This window comes from Lipophrys pholis, assembly GCF_963383615.2.
Source record: "Lipophrys pholis genome assembly, chromosome: 11".
Classification (NCBI taxonomy): Eukaryota; Metazoa; Chordata; class Actinopteri; order Blenniiformes; family Blenniidae; genus Lipophrys; species Lipophrys pholis.
Window position 1 is genome coordinate 7,118,234 of NC_137631.1, and position 19,484 is coordinate 7,137,717.

A 19,484-nucleotide genomic window follows, 5' to 3' on the forward strand; every position below is an offset into this window, starting at 1 on the left:
TTATTCTGTTATGGGGTGGGGTGGGGTGAAGTGTACATAGGAAGAAGTCCAGTGCTGCTTCTGGGTTGTTCATTCTTGATTAGTGACTTGTTTTGCATTCAGGTCTTTTTTTTTTTTTCTTTTCTGTTTCTGTGCTGGTTTAAAGACTTTTCTCCTCTTTTTTTTTTCCCTCCATCACAATGAACAGAGCCAGTCTGAGGTGTATTCCTGAGAGTTAACAGAAAAACGGCACGCCAGCTTCACCCCAACGGTGAAGTGTTTTGTATCGTCACGCTCAGCCTTCTGTTTTCCTCAGAACCATCAGTGTTACTGCGTCAGGACTTGAATTTTTTAAAGATATAATTGTTGCTGTACTATAGATGTTGTTATTGACCTCAGATGTTTTTTGTTTTTTTTTTGTCATTCAGTCGAAAGCCATTTTTCTGTTTGTTTATGTCTGAATGAATGAATAATTCCTTCCACACTGAGCATGTGTAGCCATCCATACGCAGACACACACACACACACACACACACACACACACACACACACACTTGCGTTTCCCCGAAAACATTCTCGTGGCGTAACTCTAAAACAATCATCTGACACTAACCTCCTTAAAGCTACAATAGATAACCTTTTAATCATCTGCAATACCAACAAAAACAAAATAAAGTATTATTTCAAATTCGTCTTTGAATATTTACTGAACTCTGCGCCAAACAGTGTTGTAATACCAATTTTAACCACAAGATGGTGCAGTGTTGTTGTTTTTTGTGGTTTTTTTGGAGTTGATAAAAGTGGACTGTACTCGGGTGACCAACATTTTCACAATCATCTTTCCAGGAAATCTGCGCCATTACATGCGTAATTCAGAACTCTTGGCAAAGCGAGGAACCACGTGAACTCTGATTTACCTCAGTTTCCATGGCGACACTCTCTCTGGTGCCTAGTCTGTCCTCGTCCCAACGTGCGGAGCAGCAGCAGGATGCCGGCCTCCCATCACACACACACAAATGTCACCTATTGTAGCTTTAAGGCTGAATTTTCTTGCATCGGAGGGGAAACCGCTGCGCTCATTCTGAGCCGTACTTTACTCTCATCATGACTCTCGCTCTTCCGTCCTCTCCTCTCCCGGCTGCCAAAAGTAGCATTTAATCTGTCAGTTAACCAGACAACGATTTATAAAAAAAATAAAATAAATAAGAACAGTAGCATCTGACGCCGACCTGTCCGTCCACGTGTTCTTTAATTTTTTCCTTGGTGAGCCAAGGTGTCGAAGCAACACAATCAGTGTTACCTAACAGTTTTTTGTTTGTTTGTTTTTTTCCTCCGAGCTGGAAGTCTCAAATTAAATGCAGGCGTGAAAACCTGCAGCAGCGTTTTGGTAGACATGTTTTTTTTTTTTTTTTTTAATTTCTAAACTGTGGACTTGTGTAGATAAAGCTGTGTAAAGAGCTGAGCTGGTAGGACAAAAACCATCCCTGATCAAAGAGCTTTCAGCAGACATTTGACGGGTATTTGTTGTGTATGTCCGAGCTGTCCGTATGGTATTCTGCATTAAAAATAAAGAGAGAAAAAAAAAGAAAAGAAAAAAAAAAAAAGTGAATGTACCAGTCACTGGAAGGCATGCTCTGCTTTCTCTGGTTCTGTTTTTGTTCCTCTTTTATACACCGTGTATGTACTATTTATGATCATGCTTCTGGGATGTACATTGGTTTAAAAGAATCTGTTATAAAAGGATATATTATCCTGTGTACGGTCCATTATCTGCTAATAATCTTCGCAACATTTAAACTACACACTCTGTCATTTTTGTGCTTTAAAAAAAACAAAACAAAAAAAAAAAAAGACAAGAAAAGCATCGTGTCTTTGTCTGCACCACTCTGGACACGTCATGTATGTATAAAATGCAATTTGTGTTATATTTCTTTTTGTTTTTTTGTTTTTTTTAAATGATATAAACATGTCTATGGTTGTAAGAAGAAAAAAAATACTTTATGGGGGGGAAATTCATCTGCTTATTAAAAAAGCAAAACTGCAGCCAACACAAATGAGTCATAGTTGTCTTTTTACTGACAGAAATACAGATTGTGCAATCCCGCTAAAGTTAGGACGTTTGTGTTGCCAACCAATAATATCACAATTCTAATGATTTTCACTGAAAAAAAAAAAAGTCTCTAATCATTTGAGCCACTATTCTACTTACTCTTAATCTAAACACTCTTGCTTGTGGTCACATTTTTATTTGTTTTAGTATTGCGTCATATTATTGGAAGGTTATTGCATTTAAACAAGGTGGGAATCCATTCAGCATTACCACCTTATATTCTCCCCAGTGTAGAAATCTGACATTTAAAATGTGCAAAATTTGAAAGCACAGGTTTATCTCAGTTTAGTTAGTATTTTATATGTTTACTGCACGGGCTGATATCACCATAACAATGAATCTGTGGTATATTGTCCAGTTCTAGGAACTAAAACCGCCGCTTCAACCTCCACTGGACCCTGTCCAGCCGCCGTCTGACTTCATTCAGGCAGCCATCAAGGATATATAGATAAATATATAGCCGCCTACTGTGTGGAAGTTGCAGCAATGATCCAATGGCCCATATCCAAGATCTTGAAATCTTGCAGATCTCCACAAATGAAGAATGTAGTTTTAAAAGCATTTTATAATGATGTATTACCATTACATATCAAGATGAAACAACAAAAATTTCCCATTGTAGTAATAAAAACTGGTTGAAATTAAAACTACTTAAGATAGACATTCATTCATTATGTTAAACAGATTTTTATTTTACCATTTCATTTAAAAGTTACGGCTGTACAAAAAGACACACACGTTTTTTTTTTGTTTTTCTTCTTCTCAGTCTTCACTTAAACCAGAGTAAACTCCTCCTGTTTTAGATCAGTTAGGATTCCCAAAAGTACAAAACCTTTTCTCTCCAGCTTAGTGGTCACTCCTCTACAACCCCTCTCTCCTGCTGGGGCCCCCAGGGATCTATTCTAGGCCCCTTAATATTTTCTTTCATGGGAGCCTTTTTTTTTTTAATTTATTTTCTTTTAAATACTTTGTTTATTGTGAATTTGTAATGTTCACTATTTGCATGTTTGGTTATAACACTGGTGTTTGTCGGGGCAGGTGCAGTCCACAGACACTTTGGGCAGCTGCAGGGGGTCTTGCAGGGTCCTGGTGCACATCATTCTGTGGACCTCAGGCAGGAGCACGTGCACCGGTGGCTAAAGTGGCTCAAGTTTCAGGTGAGTGGTGAAAAATGTTAACATTTCAGTGCACAAGGATGATACTGAGTGTTTCTGTGAGAAAGAAAGCCAGTGAGTGGAATGCCAAGAGAAACCGGCCTGTATAGAAGTGTGATAAACCTCCGGCGGCTTATTCCAGTTACAATCAGTGACGCCGGGGACGCATTAATTAGTAACTCTTTTCAGTGACACAAAAGAATCAGGTATGTGTGTGTGTGGGCAATAAAAAACACCCAGTCATCGGTTATTTTTGAGCCCATCTATTTTAAAAATGTGATGATATTGGTTTTATCATCCCCATGTTTTCATTTGTTGTGATGAAACTGAATGTGACTTAAAGGTAGAAAAAGAAAAACAATGATGAAAACAATGAAATACGACAGAGCGCACGTGGGAGTGGTGCTTTCTCTTTGGTGATATTGCTAGACCAAAAAACGTTTCTGCTTTCACCAAATTCGTCTCGCGTGTCCTGGATTAAAAAGAAAAAGTAGAATTGGAGATGGTTTCTGTTCCACGGTACATGAGCCACGGCGTAGTCCCAACTTGCTCTGTGAAAAAGCGACAAGCAGTTGGATCAGAAATGGCGAGCGTGGTACAAGAAGTTACCGGCAGTAAATCACACCGAGTCAAGGCTCGGGATGGGAATTGATAAGATTTTTACGATTCCGATTCTATTTTCGATTTTGTTAAACGATTCAATTCTTTATCGGTTCTTTTATCGATATTTTTTTTTTTATTATTATTATTTTTTTAATTATTATTTTTAAAAAGAAGAATTAACAGGTAGATTACTAGGGGTGGGAATTGATACGATTTTATCAATTCTTCTAATGATTCCTGAGGAACAAATAATTATTTTCCAAACATGAAACTTGAATCATAATTTTTCCCCTAAAAAAGAACAGTCAAATGTGTATTTGCCGTCATTGCCCACTGGAATTTACACTTTTTCAAACAAGTTGATAAGTTAACCCTCTCTGGAAGGTCGGACACTGGAGAGGAACGTGGAAGTGACATAGGAGGAGGAACTCTCGGTTCTCTCGGTCTGCAGGGAATGCTGTGTTTTCATCTTGTGTTGGTGCTTTTTTTGAGGGAATATTCAACACAGAATGATGTAAAACATGGACTTACAGTAGGTATCCTCTAGATTGTGTATGTCTACACAGTAGACATATTCTAGTAGCTCGTTTGCTACTGTATGGTGTGAAAACTAGAGTCTCACACATAGAGTAATGATCTACTAGCATATGTCTACGCTGTCGGCTCGTTGGAGCAGACGTTCACTACACGGGACAGATTGACGGAGTTAATTTATTAAAAGTCCCTCATTAGTCCTCAGACAGGACATTTCTTCACTAAATGGACCTTCTTCTGCAGCCACACGGCGCAGCGCTCTGGGGAGGTGATGGAGCTGAGGGTGGAGCTCAGGGAGCCATGGTGCAGGTTGTTTTGACTATCAGAGTAAACCGGAGTACCGGAGGAGAACCAGCACACACGGAGAGAGAGAGAGAGAGAGAACATGAAAACTCCACACAGAAAGGCTCCTGCCGGGATTTGCACCGAGACTTTTTTTTGTTTGTTTGTTTTAACTTGGACCTTGTGGCTGTGAGGCGGGAGGCTGTGGACTCTGTGGACTCTGTGGATTCAGGACGTGGTGAGTGGAACAAGTATTACCGTATCATGTTATTTTGTCGTTTATCGTCTCCCACTTTAGACCTTCTTCCTCTCCATGTTTTCTCCTGGTTGAAGGAGGTCTGCGTCGCAGAAGTGTGACGTAATGCAACGCGACTTGACGTCGTGCTGGGAAATGAATCGTTAAGAAGAATCGAACACCTGTAAGGTGTACGATTCCGACGGAATTGATCAATTGGAACCGGTTCTCAGTCAGAACCGGTTTTCGATTCCCATCCCTAGTCAAGGCCCTGCGGTGCGGGGAGGTCTTGTCCTACTACCGCAACTTAAGTGTGGAAATAGTTGCAGACTACGGCAAGTTGCGTCATCGCTTCAGCAGCTTGGAGGACGAGAACAAGAAACTGCAGGAGGAAAAGGAGGTCTGGAGGAGCCGGGTCACTGCTCTGGAGGCTGAACAGCAGCTAAAGGACTCCGAGCTCCAAGGGGAAGGACCGACTCCAGAGAGGGATGCAGGAGGAGGTCCAGGACCTGAGAGAAAGTCTGTAGTCCCACCAGGAAGAAGCTGAAGCAGCTCGCATCGACTTCAAGAACCTCAATGAGCCGTTTTTCAACCTGGCGGAAGCTCTACACTCTAATCACCTCGATTGTGAAAACCTCCGAGTTGAATTCAACCTCAAGTGTGAGGAGGTGAAAAAGTTCAACCCCCTGATAGAGAGCACCAGGGCAGAGCTGACAGAGACCCCGGAGGAGCTGCAGGACCTGAGAAGTAGCGTCCCGTCTCACCAGGACGGAGAGGAAACACCTTGCGTCGCCATCACAAGTGGGGCAGAAGAACGAGGAGGTCACAAGTTTAAACACCTTTATGGAGACCACCGAGGCCCAACAGGAGAAAATGGTGGCCACTGCATGGGAGGAGGAGGCTGCAGCAAAGACGCTCTCCGAAATACCCAAAAGAAGACGGTGAAGAAGCGAGAGAAAGAGAGGAGGAAGAGTGAAAGACTGCAGACAAAGGAGACTGGAAAAAGGGGGGGGGGGGGGGGGGGGGGGATTATGGGCAGTGGTTAGCACTGTTGTCTCACAGGAAGCCCCCAGCCTGAAGGAATAGAATAGAATATACTGTATATACACTATATATTGTGTATATTACATATATTGTGTCTAATAAATATTGTGTATGTTATAATACAATAGAAATTAAATTGTTATTGTCATCAGTACAAAGAGAATATAAAGTGTCAACCCATCTGTGCATCATAAAATCAATTAACGTACAAATACAAACTGTTAAAATATCAAAACAGAGGGCTAAAAACCAACAGATACTCATCACTCATACATACATCCCGTTGCCCCGGCCCCTTATACAATATATTGCACTGAAGTGACTGCAGCGGGGTAAAAACTGTTTTTGAGTCTGTTTATTCTTGTTTTTATTGCCCTGTAGCATTTTCCTGATGGCAGCAGTTCAAACAGGGAATTTCCTGGGTGTGATCCGTGCCCGATAATATTGAGGGCCTTTCTGAGGCACTGGGAACTGTGCAGTTCTTCTAGTGTTTGGAGAGGGCAGCCGACAATCTTCTCAGCCGTTCTGATGTTCTGATTTGAAGAACATGACAACATTTCAAGTGAAAATGCATAATTATTGGGGTTTTTTTCACTTCAGAAAGGTTTTGATTCATCCACGGCAGCATTTCAAAGACTATACGCTCTTTTAAACGAAAGTGAGAGAAATGCTGAAAATGATGTAGTTTTCATGTTGGGCCACTAGTGGATGCTGTTGTTTGTTTTTTTGTAATCACACACATAAAACTACTTAAGTCCCAAAAGAATGTGGACTGGGAGTCAGTGACACTCCATTGTTGTTGTCCATCGACTTGTGCGTGTGCAGAAGAACACGTTACTACGACCGTGCACAATAGCAGCATTTGCAAAAAAAGTTGAATTTCCCCTTGTTTCCATGAAGACGGGGGTCACACCCTATTCGAAAAACGGTGCCTGCCAATGTTTACATGGAGATGGAATCAGAACATTTTGCAAAAATCTTTCACCTTGGGAGCCTTTTTCAAAAAGTTGCGCTTTCAGTTACTGCAAGTATTGTCTTGTAATCGGACCACCAAAATGCAACGAACGTTTTTTGTTTTCACGTGGAAATGTCGTACAAACAGGGCCTTAGTCCCATCGAACTTGACCTAAAGCTTAAAATTTTTAAAAAAGAATGCTGGCTTTGGGCTGTATATGTTATTTGAACACACATCACAATTGTGACTTTTTGCCCTGAAAGACCTGATCAAACTGATTACTACTGTTTGTCAATGACAATGGGATTATTATTATTATTATTAATCAATTATTATTGTCAATTGTAATTGTATTAGGGCTGCAACAACGAATCGATAAAATCGATTAAATTCGATTATTAAAAGTGTTGGCGACGAGTTTCATTATCGATTCGTTGTGTCGCGCGATTTATGTTGCGGAGCCGTTTACTTCACCTGCGGCGCTTTATCAACGCTGGCTGACTGAAATAAAGTTTTAAAAACAGAACTTCAACCCGCAGAGCGAGTTGAACGGAGCGAGGCGGAGGCGGTACAGTAGAACCTGTGAGGAGGACTGGGCACGTCACTGTCCACGGACACATATGTAACTGGTAACATACCTTAATGAGGACAACCCGCCTGACGAGGACAACGGACGGGTTTTCCTGGAAAATGTCAAGCTGAGCAACCCTGAAACGGCCAAAATACCTGGGTTGGACCTGTTTGTTGGAATTTTCAGACGTTGTGATGGTGGCAGAGGTCTGAATCATCGTCGCTTCACCGCAGCACAGTGCTGCTCTGTGAAACTCCTCTTCGTGAGTTTCACTTTCCCTTAACGGCAGAGAACATCAGGCCCGTGGGCCAAACCGACCGAGAGGCTTCAACCTGGTCCCACCAAGCAAGGTTATAAAGGATTCATACAAGTTTTATTTCACATTTCACTGTATTTTGCACCACAATAAGTCATTGAAATTGACTTTATGTTGAGATTGTAGTAATTTTCAGTACTAACTGTTTGATCTTGATGATTTCATTACATCCACTGTGACCACAACCAAGAAAAACTTTAAAGTGTAAATTTAAAGGTTATTATAGCAATATTTTACCAGTCTGGTCCACTCAAGATGAAGCTGGACTGTATGTGGTCCCTGAAGTAAATTAAATCTTATCTAATAATTATTTTGTATACATCTGATATGCATGTGCATGTATATATATCTATATCTCTCTTTGAATTGGTTCGGTTATATACGGTTATGTGTGTATATATCTATATATCTATCTATCTATATCTATATCTATCTATCTATATATTAGGGATGTCCCGATCACACTTTTTTACCCCCGATACCGATCCGATTTTTCAGAATTGAGTATCGGCCGATACCGATACTTTCCCAATCCGATACCTACATTGCTATTTCTGCAAATTTCTCCACATGTGAGATAAATAAAGGATATCTTATCTTATTGCTTATATACTCAATAGTCTATTTTTGGGGCAACTAAGATGTCTGAAGCTAAACGCACTATTGGCAGAAGCTTTGTTGAGCTAGAAATTATTGTAAAACTCACTTATTGAATCAAAATTCTTCTCAGAATGACTTAAGAACTTATTTAAACTTTATTCAGTCTTAACAGCAACAAAAAAACAGTTACACTCTGCACTCTTGTACCTCTTTGTGAGAAGGTGATATTCCCTTCTCCCTTTAAAATAAAGACTAGAACTCACCGCACGCACTTCCTGCAATGCCCGTCAGACTTTCCCTCAGCGGAGCGCGCTGCTGGAGGAGCTGTATTTCAGCCGTCAGACGGCAGCTGGCCCAGTCCACTGGGTGTAGGAGTGCATTGTTTGTAGATGTATGTGTAAATATGTATAGTGGGAAATTGGTGACGGGTTAAAATAGTGTATTGTAGGTAGGTGTAATGTTATAATGGTTTTCTGATGGCTCAGCTACTTTATTATTATAATTTTTCAGTCATGTTAATTTCGGGTGGTTTAAACACCCCTTGGACATTTGTTTTATTCCGGCCTGTCCTGATTGGCTGAATTAAGGGTGGGGCGGGCCTTATTTAAGGAGGCACACCTTCAGTGTGTGGGGCTGACAGCTGAGAGAGTAAGTCTGTGGCAGCCAGCCTGCTGTGAGGCTGGAAACAAATGTTTGTGTCAACTTTTGGAACAAGAACATTTAAAATAAACCTGATTTCATTTTTGAAACGCCGACTGCCACCTCATCCTTTCCTCATCCTCGCTACCACCACCAGGCCGAACACATCCCGAGTCAGGGTGACCGCCTCGGTCCCTCACATTTGGTGGCAGTGGTGGGATGTGTATCGTCATCTGAGAAGCTGGAGAGGAGAGGAAGAAAAAGGGGAGGTGCCGGGCGTGCACCCAGAGAGGAAGAAGGTCAGACCTGGTGGGGAATGACAGACCCCAGACTGGCCAGAGGGGACCAGATGGAGCCACCCGAGGACCCAGAAGTCCTGGAGGGAGCCGCCCTCCAGTCCAAGTGCGAGAGCCCACCTCGGGTGAGTGAGATGGCGGCCCTACGGCAACTCCTGGAGAAGACGCTGAGAACTCAGGAGGAGGAGGCCTACAGGCAGGACCAGCGCTGGAGGAATATCCAGACACAGCTGAACCAGCTTCGCGAGGGTGCAGAGACAGAGCGGAGGTCTTCACCAACCGCACCTGCAACAGTGGAGGCTCCAGCGGCGGCTCCAGCGGAGACTCCAGTGGCGGCAGTCGCATCCATGGCAGGGCACCGAGGTAGCATCCCCAGGCTCGAGGAAGGGGATGATGTCGAACAGTACCTCACCACGTTCGAGCGGCTGGCAACGGCCTACCGCTGGACCAGGGACGAGTGGGCTGTTCTCCTGGTGCCCTATCTCACGGGGAAGGCCCGCAGCGCCTATGTGGCGATGGACACGGTGGCAGCCCTGGACTACAACCGGGTGAAGGAAGCGATCCTTCATAAATACGAAATCAATGAGGAGGTGTACCGCAGGAGGTTCCGAGAACCTGATGTCCAGCCTGGGGAAACCCCCCGGGAGCTGTACACACACCTCAAGGACATGTTCTGTAAATGGATCCGGCCAGCTGGGAAGTCGGTCGAAGAAATCTGCGAGGTTCTGATCACCGAGCAGTTTCTTCGTGTCCTCGCCCCAGACGTCCGAGTGTGGGTCAAAGAACATGGACCAGCAGATGGCCCGAGGGCGGCAGAGCTGGTAGAGACTTTCATGTCTGCACGGCAGCACAGAAACTTCCGGTGGGAGTCAAGACCGACAACCAGAGGTAGGTCTGAGGGGTTCGGTAATGTGAGTGGTTTCAAGTCTGCTGAGCCCAATAAGATGCCTGCGAGGAACCCAGTTACCCCAGTCAAGTCGAGGGATAGCTCCAAGCAGAAGATCGCAGGGAAAGTAGTGTGCTATCATTGCCTCGAGGAAGGTCACATTAAACCAAACTGCCCTCAGCTGAAGTTAGAACACTCTGGTAATAGTTGTATTCCTAAACCAGAAGACAAAAATATAAGTTTTCTTGGCCGACTGCAAACGATCCCTGTCTTAATTAATGGAAAGCCTGCTTCTGCCTTGTTAGACTCGGGAAGTACCCAGACTTTGGTGCAGCCCAACTTAGTGGATCAAAGGGACTTCATACAGGGTAGGAATTTGAAGGTGCTTTGTGTTAACGGGGATGAGCATGAATACAGCACAGCAGAGGTCTACTTAAAAGTGAAAAGTCAGACGTATCAGATGATTGTGGGGGTCGTGGAGAAGCTGAGTCACCCAGTGGTCATAGGACAGGATATTGTGGTGCTACCAGAATTGCTCCGGTCTTGTACGCCAGTTAATGTGGTGGTCACGCGTTCTCAGAGCCAGTTTCAGACCCCTGAGAAGGAAAAGATTGATCTCAGTGAGCCCAATAGCTTAAAGGAGTTGGCGTTTGCTGAAGCAGAAATTACTACCCCTGGCAGGGTAAAAACTAGGAAGACCCGCATGCAGCGCAGACAGGCCAAGCTCGTGGGTACGGTTGAGGAAGAGCTACTGAGTATGCAGCCAGATGATGTTTGGGGTGATGTTCCAGATGACATTGAGCAGTTGCAGAAGGAAGATGCCACACTGAAGGGAGCATATGATAGAGTCACACATATGGAGGAGGTTCCGACTGGGGTGAGTAAGACCTTGTCTGGAGAGGGCTTCAGTGTGAGAGAGGGTTTGCTATACCATCAGCCAGGTGAGGGCAGAGCAGAGCAACTGGTGGTGCCTAGGCAGCTCAGGGAAAAGGTGCTCGTTTTAGGCCATGAGATCCCATGGTCAGGACATCTGAGCAATGCAAAGACCTATGAGAGGATAGCCGCCAGGTTTTTTTGGCCAGGTCTCTATAGGGAAGTGCAGGAATTTTGTAAAAGTTGCCCTAAGTGCCAGCTGACTAGCAAGAAACAGGCTAGACCTTATCCCCTGCAGCCGCTGCCCATTATTGAGACCCCCTTCTCTCGCATAGCTATGGACTTGGTAGGCCCCCTGGAGAGATCTCAAAATGGGTATAGATATATTTTGGTTATATGTGACTATGCCACCCGCTACCCGGAGGCTTTTCCTCTACGTAGGATTTCAGCTCGCCCCATAGCTCAGGCCCTGTTGCAGTTGTTTTCCAGGGTAGGCATCCCAGAGGAAATCCTGACTGATCAGGGTACTGCTTTCCTGTCTAAAACCCTCAAACAGGTGTACAACTGGTTAGGCATCAAGGGCATCCGAACCACTCCTTACCACCCTCAGACTGATGGCCTTGTGGAAAGATATAATCAAACATTGAAAAGCATGTTACGGAAGTTTGTGGCAGCCAATGGAAAAGACTGGGACCGCTGGCTGCCCTACCTACTGTTTGCTTACCGAGAGGTTCCTCAGGCTTCCACTGGCTTCTCACCGTTCGAACTGCTCTATGGAAGACAGGTGAGGGGTCCTCTGGATGTGCTGAGAGAAGCCTGGGAGGGACCGAAGACCCCGAAGATGCGCAGCATTCTGGCCCATGTCCTTAAGATGAGGGACAAGATGGAGGAAATGACGGAGCTGGTGCAGGCAAATTTGAAGCAGGCCCAGTCGCAACAAAAGACCTGGTACGACAAGGCTGCCAGGCAACGCAACCTCCAGCCAGGCCAGAAAGTCCTGCTTCTGCTGCCCACTTCAGAAAACAAGCTCCTGGCCAAGTGGCAGGGACCATTTGAGGTGGTGCGGAAGATGGGTCCGGCTACATACGAGGTGCACATGCCGGGAAAGAGGAAACCTCGACAGACCTTCCACGTCAACCTTTTGAAAGAGTGGCATGAGAGGCAGCCAGGTCTCCAGCTCCGGGTGCAGGCTGTGGCAGAAGAGGAGGAGTGTCCGGGGCAGTTTTTCCCAATCCACCAGCAGACAGCGACCATGGACTTGTCCCATCTTTCCGCCCGCCAGCAGAAGGAGCTGGCAGCGATCATCTCTCCTGGACTTTTCAAGGAGACACCAGGTTACACCACGGTGGTGGAGCATACCATCCCTCTCAAGGACACAACCCCTGTGCGCCAGCGGATGTACCGGGTGCCAGAACGTCTCCTGCTACACCTGAAGGCAGAGGTGGAGGAGATGTTGGCACTGGGGGTGATTGAGAGGTCTGCAAGTGAATGGAGTAACCCGGTGGTGTTGGTGCCGAAGAAAGATGGGACCATGCGCTTTTGTATTGACTTTCGCCGGGTGAATGCCCAATCCCACTTTGACGCGTATCCCATGCCTCGGCTCGAGGACTTAATCGAGAGGTTGGGAAAAGCGTCCTATATTACCACACTGGACTTGTGCAAAGGTTACTGGCAGGTACCCCTGGCCAAGGAGGCCAGGCCGTACACAGCCTTCCGTACACCCCAGGGACTTTTTCAGTTCGTGGTCATGCCCTTTGGCCTTCAGGGTGCACCAGCCAGTTTCCAAAGGTTAATGGACATTGTTTTGGCTGGCACTGACTCCTTCGCCGCTGCATACCTGGATGACATCGTAGTGTACAGCACCACCTGGGAGGACCACCTGCGTCACCTAGGTGAAGTACTGCACCGCATCCAGCAGGTGGGGCTGACCATCCACCCGCTCAAGTGTGCTCTGGCCAAGGAGGAAGTGCAGTACCTTGGTCATGTTTTAGGCCGGGGTACGATCCGGCCACAAAAAGACAAAGTGCAGGCAGTACTGGACTGCCCAAGGCCCCACACCCAGAGGGAGGTCCGATCTTTCCTGGGCCTGGCGGGCTGGTATCGTCGGTTTATACCAGACTTTGCCCGGAGAGCAGCTCCCTTGTCTGACCTGACTCGGAAGTCGGGCACCTCCCAGATCCAGTGGGGGGAGGAACAAGAGTGGGCGTTCAAATATCTGAAGGCAGCGCTCTGTAAAGATCCAGTGCTGCAGAGCCCGGACTTCGAACAGCCCTTCACTGTCCAGACCGATGCCTCTGGGGTTGGTCTTGGGGCAGTGCTTCTCCAGGGGAAGGGGGAGGACCAGCAACCAGTGGCATATATCAGCCGGAAATTATTCCCCAGAGAAACGAGGTATGCGGCAGTGGAACTGGAGTGCCTAGCGGTCAAGTGGGCACTCGACAGTTTCAAATATTACTTGCTGGGCAGAGACTTCACCCTAGAGACGGATCACCGCGCCTTGCAGTGGCTAGGGCGCATGAAGGACTCCAATGCCCGCATCACCCGCTGGTTCTTGGCTCTGCAACCGTACCGTTTCACGGCGCAGTACAGAGCGGGGAAACAGAACATTGTTGCCGACTTCTTGTCTCGCCACCCGGTTGGCGAGACTCCAGAAGGGGTGGGAAATGTGAGAAGGTGATATTCCCTTCTCCCTTTAAAATAAAGACTAGAACTCACCGCACGCACTTCCTGCAATGCCCGTCAGACTTTCCCTCAGCGGAGCGCGCGCTGCTGGAGGAGCTGTATTTCAGCCGTCAGACGGCAGCTGGCCCAGTCCACTGGGTGTAGGAGTGCATTGTTTGTAGATGTATGTGTAAATATGTATAGTGGGAAATTGGTGACGGGTTAAAATAGTGTATTGTAGGTAGGTGTAATGCTATAATGGTTTTCTGATGGCTCAGCTACTTTATTATTATAATTTTTCAGTCATGTTAATTTCGTGTGGTTTAAACACCCCTTGGACATTTGTTTTATTCCGGCCTGTCCTGATTGGCTGAATTAAGGGTGGGGCGGGCCTTATTTAAGGAGGCACACCTTCAGTGTGTGGGGCTGACAGCTGAGAGAGTAAGTCTGTGGCAGCCAGCCTGCTGTGAGGCTGGAAACAAATGTTTGTGTCAACTTTTGGAACAAGAACATTTAAAATAAACCTGATTTCATTTTTGAAACGCCGACTGCCACCTCATCCTTTCCTCATCCTCGCTACCACCACCAGGCCGAACACATCCCGAGTCAGGGTGACCGCCTCGGTCCCTCACACTCTTATTTATGTTAACTTAAACAACTTCACCTGGATTTTGTGGCAAATAAAAAATGAAACCCAGTGAATCAGTTTGACTAACAAATAAACTATAAAAAACTACAACATAAACAGTATTCAGTAAAAACCAATCAGAAGAACCCAATTCCCAATTGCCTTTAGGGGCGCTGTGACTCACCAAACACAACAAAAACGCAGAAGAAGACAGACCACATAGAAATTTAGACTTCTACACATTACCACGTAAACCACTATATATAACTGTAGTTTTATAGGTCTATGCTCCGCCTGCTTCTAGCTTCTGCAGCTCGGAGCTTGTAGTCCGTGATTGTTGTGTTATTAGGTGATGTTGTGGACCGCGGTGGGGGGGAGAGGGGGGCGATTACGTCATCTTTTGTCCACGGATGATCGTCTTTGCTGAGCGTACTCCGCCGCATGTTTACTTTTTAGATGTCTTATCAAATTCGTTGTGTAAAACGAAGCTCTGGTGTTCCACCTCTCAGGACTGTGGCGAAGCAAATAGTTCAACTGGCCGCTGGACTGGCTGTCAACCTTTAAAATACCTCCAGACTGCTGACATTTTATCCACTCAATGGCTTCAGGCTGCTAACGGCAATTTACGGCAGGTCGCAAACGGGGCTCGCTGGCGGGGTGATCGGCGGGAGTTTCCGATCCCGATCACTCACAAATCACCAATATCGGCCCCGATCCGATATCTACCGATCGGATCGGGTCATCCCTAATATATATATATATATATATATCAATTTCTAGAACCAGTTTTGAACGAACCAAATATGTTATTGTTGTTTAAAAGCACATAACCGAACCAATTCAAATATATATATATGTTTTTCTGTTTTTTTATCCGATTAATCGATAAATCGAAAAAAAATAATCAACCGATTAATTGATTATCAAAATAATTGTTAGTTGCAGCCCTAAGTCAGTACTGTATTGTAAGTCAGTACTTTTATGACCCTAACAACACAGTTAATACTCTTTCATAAAGATGAAAAATTTAGATAATTTAGATATTTGAGGCCAGAGCAGAGCTGCGTGCACTCCAGTGCCAACGCTAAGAGATGAGTGCAGGAGGGTGGAGGCCACTGAATTAGGAGCAGGTCGATTATTTACGACTGCGAGTTTGAAAGTCTTACTTTTGCTTAAAAAAAACAAAAAACTGAAGGTAACTCGTGGTAAATTGAGTGACGCGGTGATCAACACTTTTTAAGAATCTCATCAATTTGCAACTTTACCAACGGTCGAGCGGTAGAATTATTTCGTCTTTAAAACTTTAAAACCTCGTCCGATTCCAGTTAAGGCTCAACATTTTTACTGGATCGGCGCCTATATGGTTGTTATAACGTTGTGGCTAAAAGGTTGTGCACACACTTTACTTTGGAATTCAGTGCTGTCACTCGACCTGAAATAAAATCTTGCCCCACCAAGTATTTACATCTCGAAACGCCCCTGGTCGTTACTGAAAAAAGTGGTCATATGAGAGTAACCGGCATCACAGGCAATATTTTCAAGACTTAATTTGTCTCTGGGGGGGCAATTAAAAGGTTGCATAGAGCAGGCAGTGCAAATAAATAAGTAGAATAATGCAACAACAGACTACAACTACATCGACTGGTAAATGACTACAGGTAATAAGCTGATAATAAAACCGTGAGTCAGATATGAATACAAAGAGTGAAGACCAAAGGTTAAACATGTATCAGTAGGTGCAGGAGGCAGTGATCAGCAGAACTTTTAAAAAAAAAACGGTTCTCATTTTTATGTTGCGACGATGGCGGGGTGTTGTCGGCAGCTACTGAAAGTAACTAAAGTGGTGACAGTTAGTTTGAGTTTAGGAAAAACAAAAGGTGTATCACATATGATTTGGAACAACACATCAATTAATCTTTCAAAGCATGTTTAGAATGCTGGAGTATTGGGACCCAGCGGGTGCAGATCGCTGCTCTTCAGGCTGCTCTGGTGTTGCATTGCTGTTCGGGCAGGCTTGGTTTCGTCCAGCTCCAGTTTTCCGAGGCTCCGTTTCACACCCGGAAGCTGCGGAGTGCTGCTTCACTGGTGTCGGCCCGCTCACCCTCGGTTGGCTTTTAAATTTGTATTTAAAAATTGGGCAATTTAAGTTATTATTTTACTTTGACTGTATTTGATTTCATTGACAAAATTGGGATTCAGTTGTTTTGACACATCTGTTTTATTTAGCTTTCATTCATGTTTATTCATGTCATGCTTACATTTCATTTTCCCTCTGCATTATAATGGGTGTGTGCATGTGCATGTGTGTGTGTGTGTGTGTCATTTTCACTCTTCCAGCCGCCTCATTGAGTGAAACTGTGCGGCTGTAAAATGAACAAAGAACAAAGAGGGAGGGGGAGACGGTGGAAACTTCCACACTGTGGCTCTGAATAGGTTTGGTTTTGACTCACTGCCTCAAGAGAAAGAGGATGGGCTGTGATTTTCTGTTTCTGGAGAAGTGAAAGCGAAGGGTACATAAAAACTGGATTTTAAAAATGACAAACTGCCTCACCCCGGGGCAGCTTCCTGGTCAGACTCTATTTAAGAGCTCTGGATCCGGTTACGGCACAGCTCAGCTGACGACCATCAGGGACGAGAGATCGGCATCCTAACAATCCTCCACAGTAAGATATTCTCCCTATTAATTCATCTAATCTACAGTATCTGAGTGGTAAATGTTCCTCTCTGTCAACTCTACAGATGTCTGGTGATAGAGTTCGTGTTTTCTTTGACCTGGAGACCACTGGATTAGGTGAGCTCGTCTGTGCTGATCATCACGCCGTTGTTTCTTTTCCTTTTACCCACTGTTTTTATTTGATATATCTGACAAAACTAATAAAGTTTGGCTTTGCTTTTTCTTTTCTTTGGGTCATTTTGTTGCCCTGACAAGTACAAGTTGGGCCTGACGAGGAAGAAAACTGCCGTCACAATGTAAACGTGTTAGTTGGTTCACAACGTGCCTGTTGACAGTTGTATTAGACTGTAAATACTGCGATTGAATATTTTGTCCCAATTTTATCAGATTTCTATTTTTTTAACTTCTTCTGAGATCATTATTCCCTCCATTGGCAGAGGTTTACCATTATTGGTTGCAGTCTGCTGGTTTTTATTAACCCTTATCGTAGCTCTGGAACGTGCTGTGGTTCGGCCTCTCCTCAAAATAACCTCAACTTCTGATGTTAGACCTGTTGTTATGTGTTTAGATCACATTTGCCTTTTTATTGACCACGGTTTTCCAAAAAAGTAGTTTTTATGTGGTGAGTCTTTCCTTGAGCACAATGATCCCTTCGAGGAATTCCAGTGCGGGTTCAGATCTGGTCAGAGCGTCTGCTCCGTTAAAGGTCCACAATGAAACTGGACAGTCCGTCGATGCCCAGCGCCCCATGATTCTACTGCTGCTGGACCTCACGGCGGCTTTCCATACAGTGGACCATAGAGTCGTCTGGTCCCGTCTGAGCCAGTATGTTGGCGTCAGTGGCGGGGGTTCTTCAGTCATGATCGGTGTCCCGTCCTCTCATGTGGGGTGCCACAAGGTTCCATTCTTGGCCCTAACCTGTTTACCAATCTGTCGTTCCTCCAGGGTTGTTGAACAGGCTACATAAGTAAACGTTGACTGATCGATCGATCGATGAAAGCATCGTCACACTCATGTTTGTGTTGCTGACTGAATATCAGCAGTCAACTGGATATTAACACAATAAATACATGTGATTTTTGTACCTGTAGACACTGCAGAGTGTGAGATCATCCAGGTGGCTGCGGTCCATGAAGAGAGGCTCTTTAACGTGTACATTCTGCCCAGCAAGCCTATCGATGAGGGGGCCACCAAGGTGACGGGCTTCACCGTCAAAGATGGCAAACTGTTTTGCCGCGAGGATCAGAAGGCCACCACCCCTCTGCTCGAGGCTCTGGAGAGCTTCATCACCTTCCTGAGCTCCTTCGGACGCCCGGTGCTGCTGGTGGGCCACAACGCCAAACGGTTTGACGGCGTCATCCTGAGCAGGGTGCTGGGGGCGTCCTCCCTCCTGGAGAAGTTCAAGGCGGTGGTCTCTGGCACTCTGGATACTCTCCCACTGAGCAGGGAGCTCTTCCCGAACCTGCAGAACCACAAGCAGGAGTTTCTGGTGAGACACTTCCTGGCGGCTGAATACGGAGCTCACGCTGCTGAGGAGGACGCCAAGATCCTGCAGAAGCTCTTCAAGCACTGGAACATCCAGGACCAAACCATACTTGAAAAGCATGTCTTTTGAAAGAAAAAAAAAAAAAAAAAAGATGCAGAAGTAATATATTACAGAGTCAGACTTTGTATCATGTGTACACATCGTGATTGTTGTATCTTTCTTGTTTAATGCTCTGTCACATGTTTGATTGAATTTGATTCATTAAACTCTTATTGAACGCCTCTGAAGGACTCCGTGATCCTGTGAAGCCAAAACAATCCCGAGTCCAACCAACATGCACCAATGATCTCTCTTCAATTCAAGTTTATATTCTGAGCATCACTCGCACAGCTAAAGAAAACAAGGTCCAAATGCATTGGATGCTGAGACAAAAACAAGGTGAATGAGCAAGACCCTTCATTCAAACAACATGTAAACTGTACTGCCGCAGACAACAAATACATGGCGGCATCATTTCTCCCGCATGGCTTCCAGAGATGTCCCTCAAAACCCTCCGTTCTCTGTGTGTTCGAGCTGTGATGGACTGGCGACCCGTCCGGGGTGTTTCTCGCCTGCAAGCCATTGTTAGCCGGGATCAGCAGTTGATGGAGGACTGGTGGAGGACTTGGGTGGAGGTGGAGGGCTTCCTGTGTCCATCCTCAAAGGGTACCGGTTTATTTGGATCCATAGTGACACGTCTGGCTTTGGTATTTCTACGCTTTCACTATTTCTACGCTTTCACGGGAACTTGTCTATAAAAAAAAAAAAGAGAGAAAAAAGACGTCCGTGCTCCCTCACACAGATGCAAAATTATGCTGAGTTCCTCATTTGATTAACAAACTTCCTGAACACACATGAACCCCACCCTCATCTCTCTCTCGCTCTCTTTTTACTCACTACATATCAAAGAAGGTGAATA

General features: G+C 45.2%; 1 protein-coding gene across 1 annotated transcript; it reads left to right on the plus strand.

Annotated features, from left to right (window-relative positions):
- The first annotated feature begins 16,419 nt into the window (after positions 1 to 16,419).
- On the plus strand, positions 16,420 to 18,807 carry LOC308117287 (DNA polymerase III subunit epsilon-like). Its single transcript, XM_080476054.1, has 3 exons — positions 16,420 to 17,029; positions 17,106 to 17,157; positions 18,132 to 18,807. Exons 2-3 carry the CDS (start codon positions 17,106 to 17,108, stop codon positions 18,653 to 18,655), a joined length of 576 nt encoding a protein of 191 aa, XP_080332180.1. The 5' UTR covers positions 16,420 to 17,029; the 3' UTR covers positions 18,656 to 18,807.
- Positions 18,808 to 19,484: the final 677 nt, after the last annotated feature.

Bases quoted from the DNA above. Each gene is read 5' to 3' on its own strand.
- LOC308117287 (XM_080476054.1), top strand. From the start codon at position 17,106: ATGTCTGGTGATAGAGTTCGTGTTTTCTTTGACCTGGAGACCACTGGA. The intron at 17,158-18,131 runs GTGAGCTCGTCT...TTGTACCTGTAG, and splicing joins CCTGGAGACCACTGGATTAG to ACACTGCAGAGTGTGAGATC.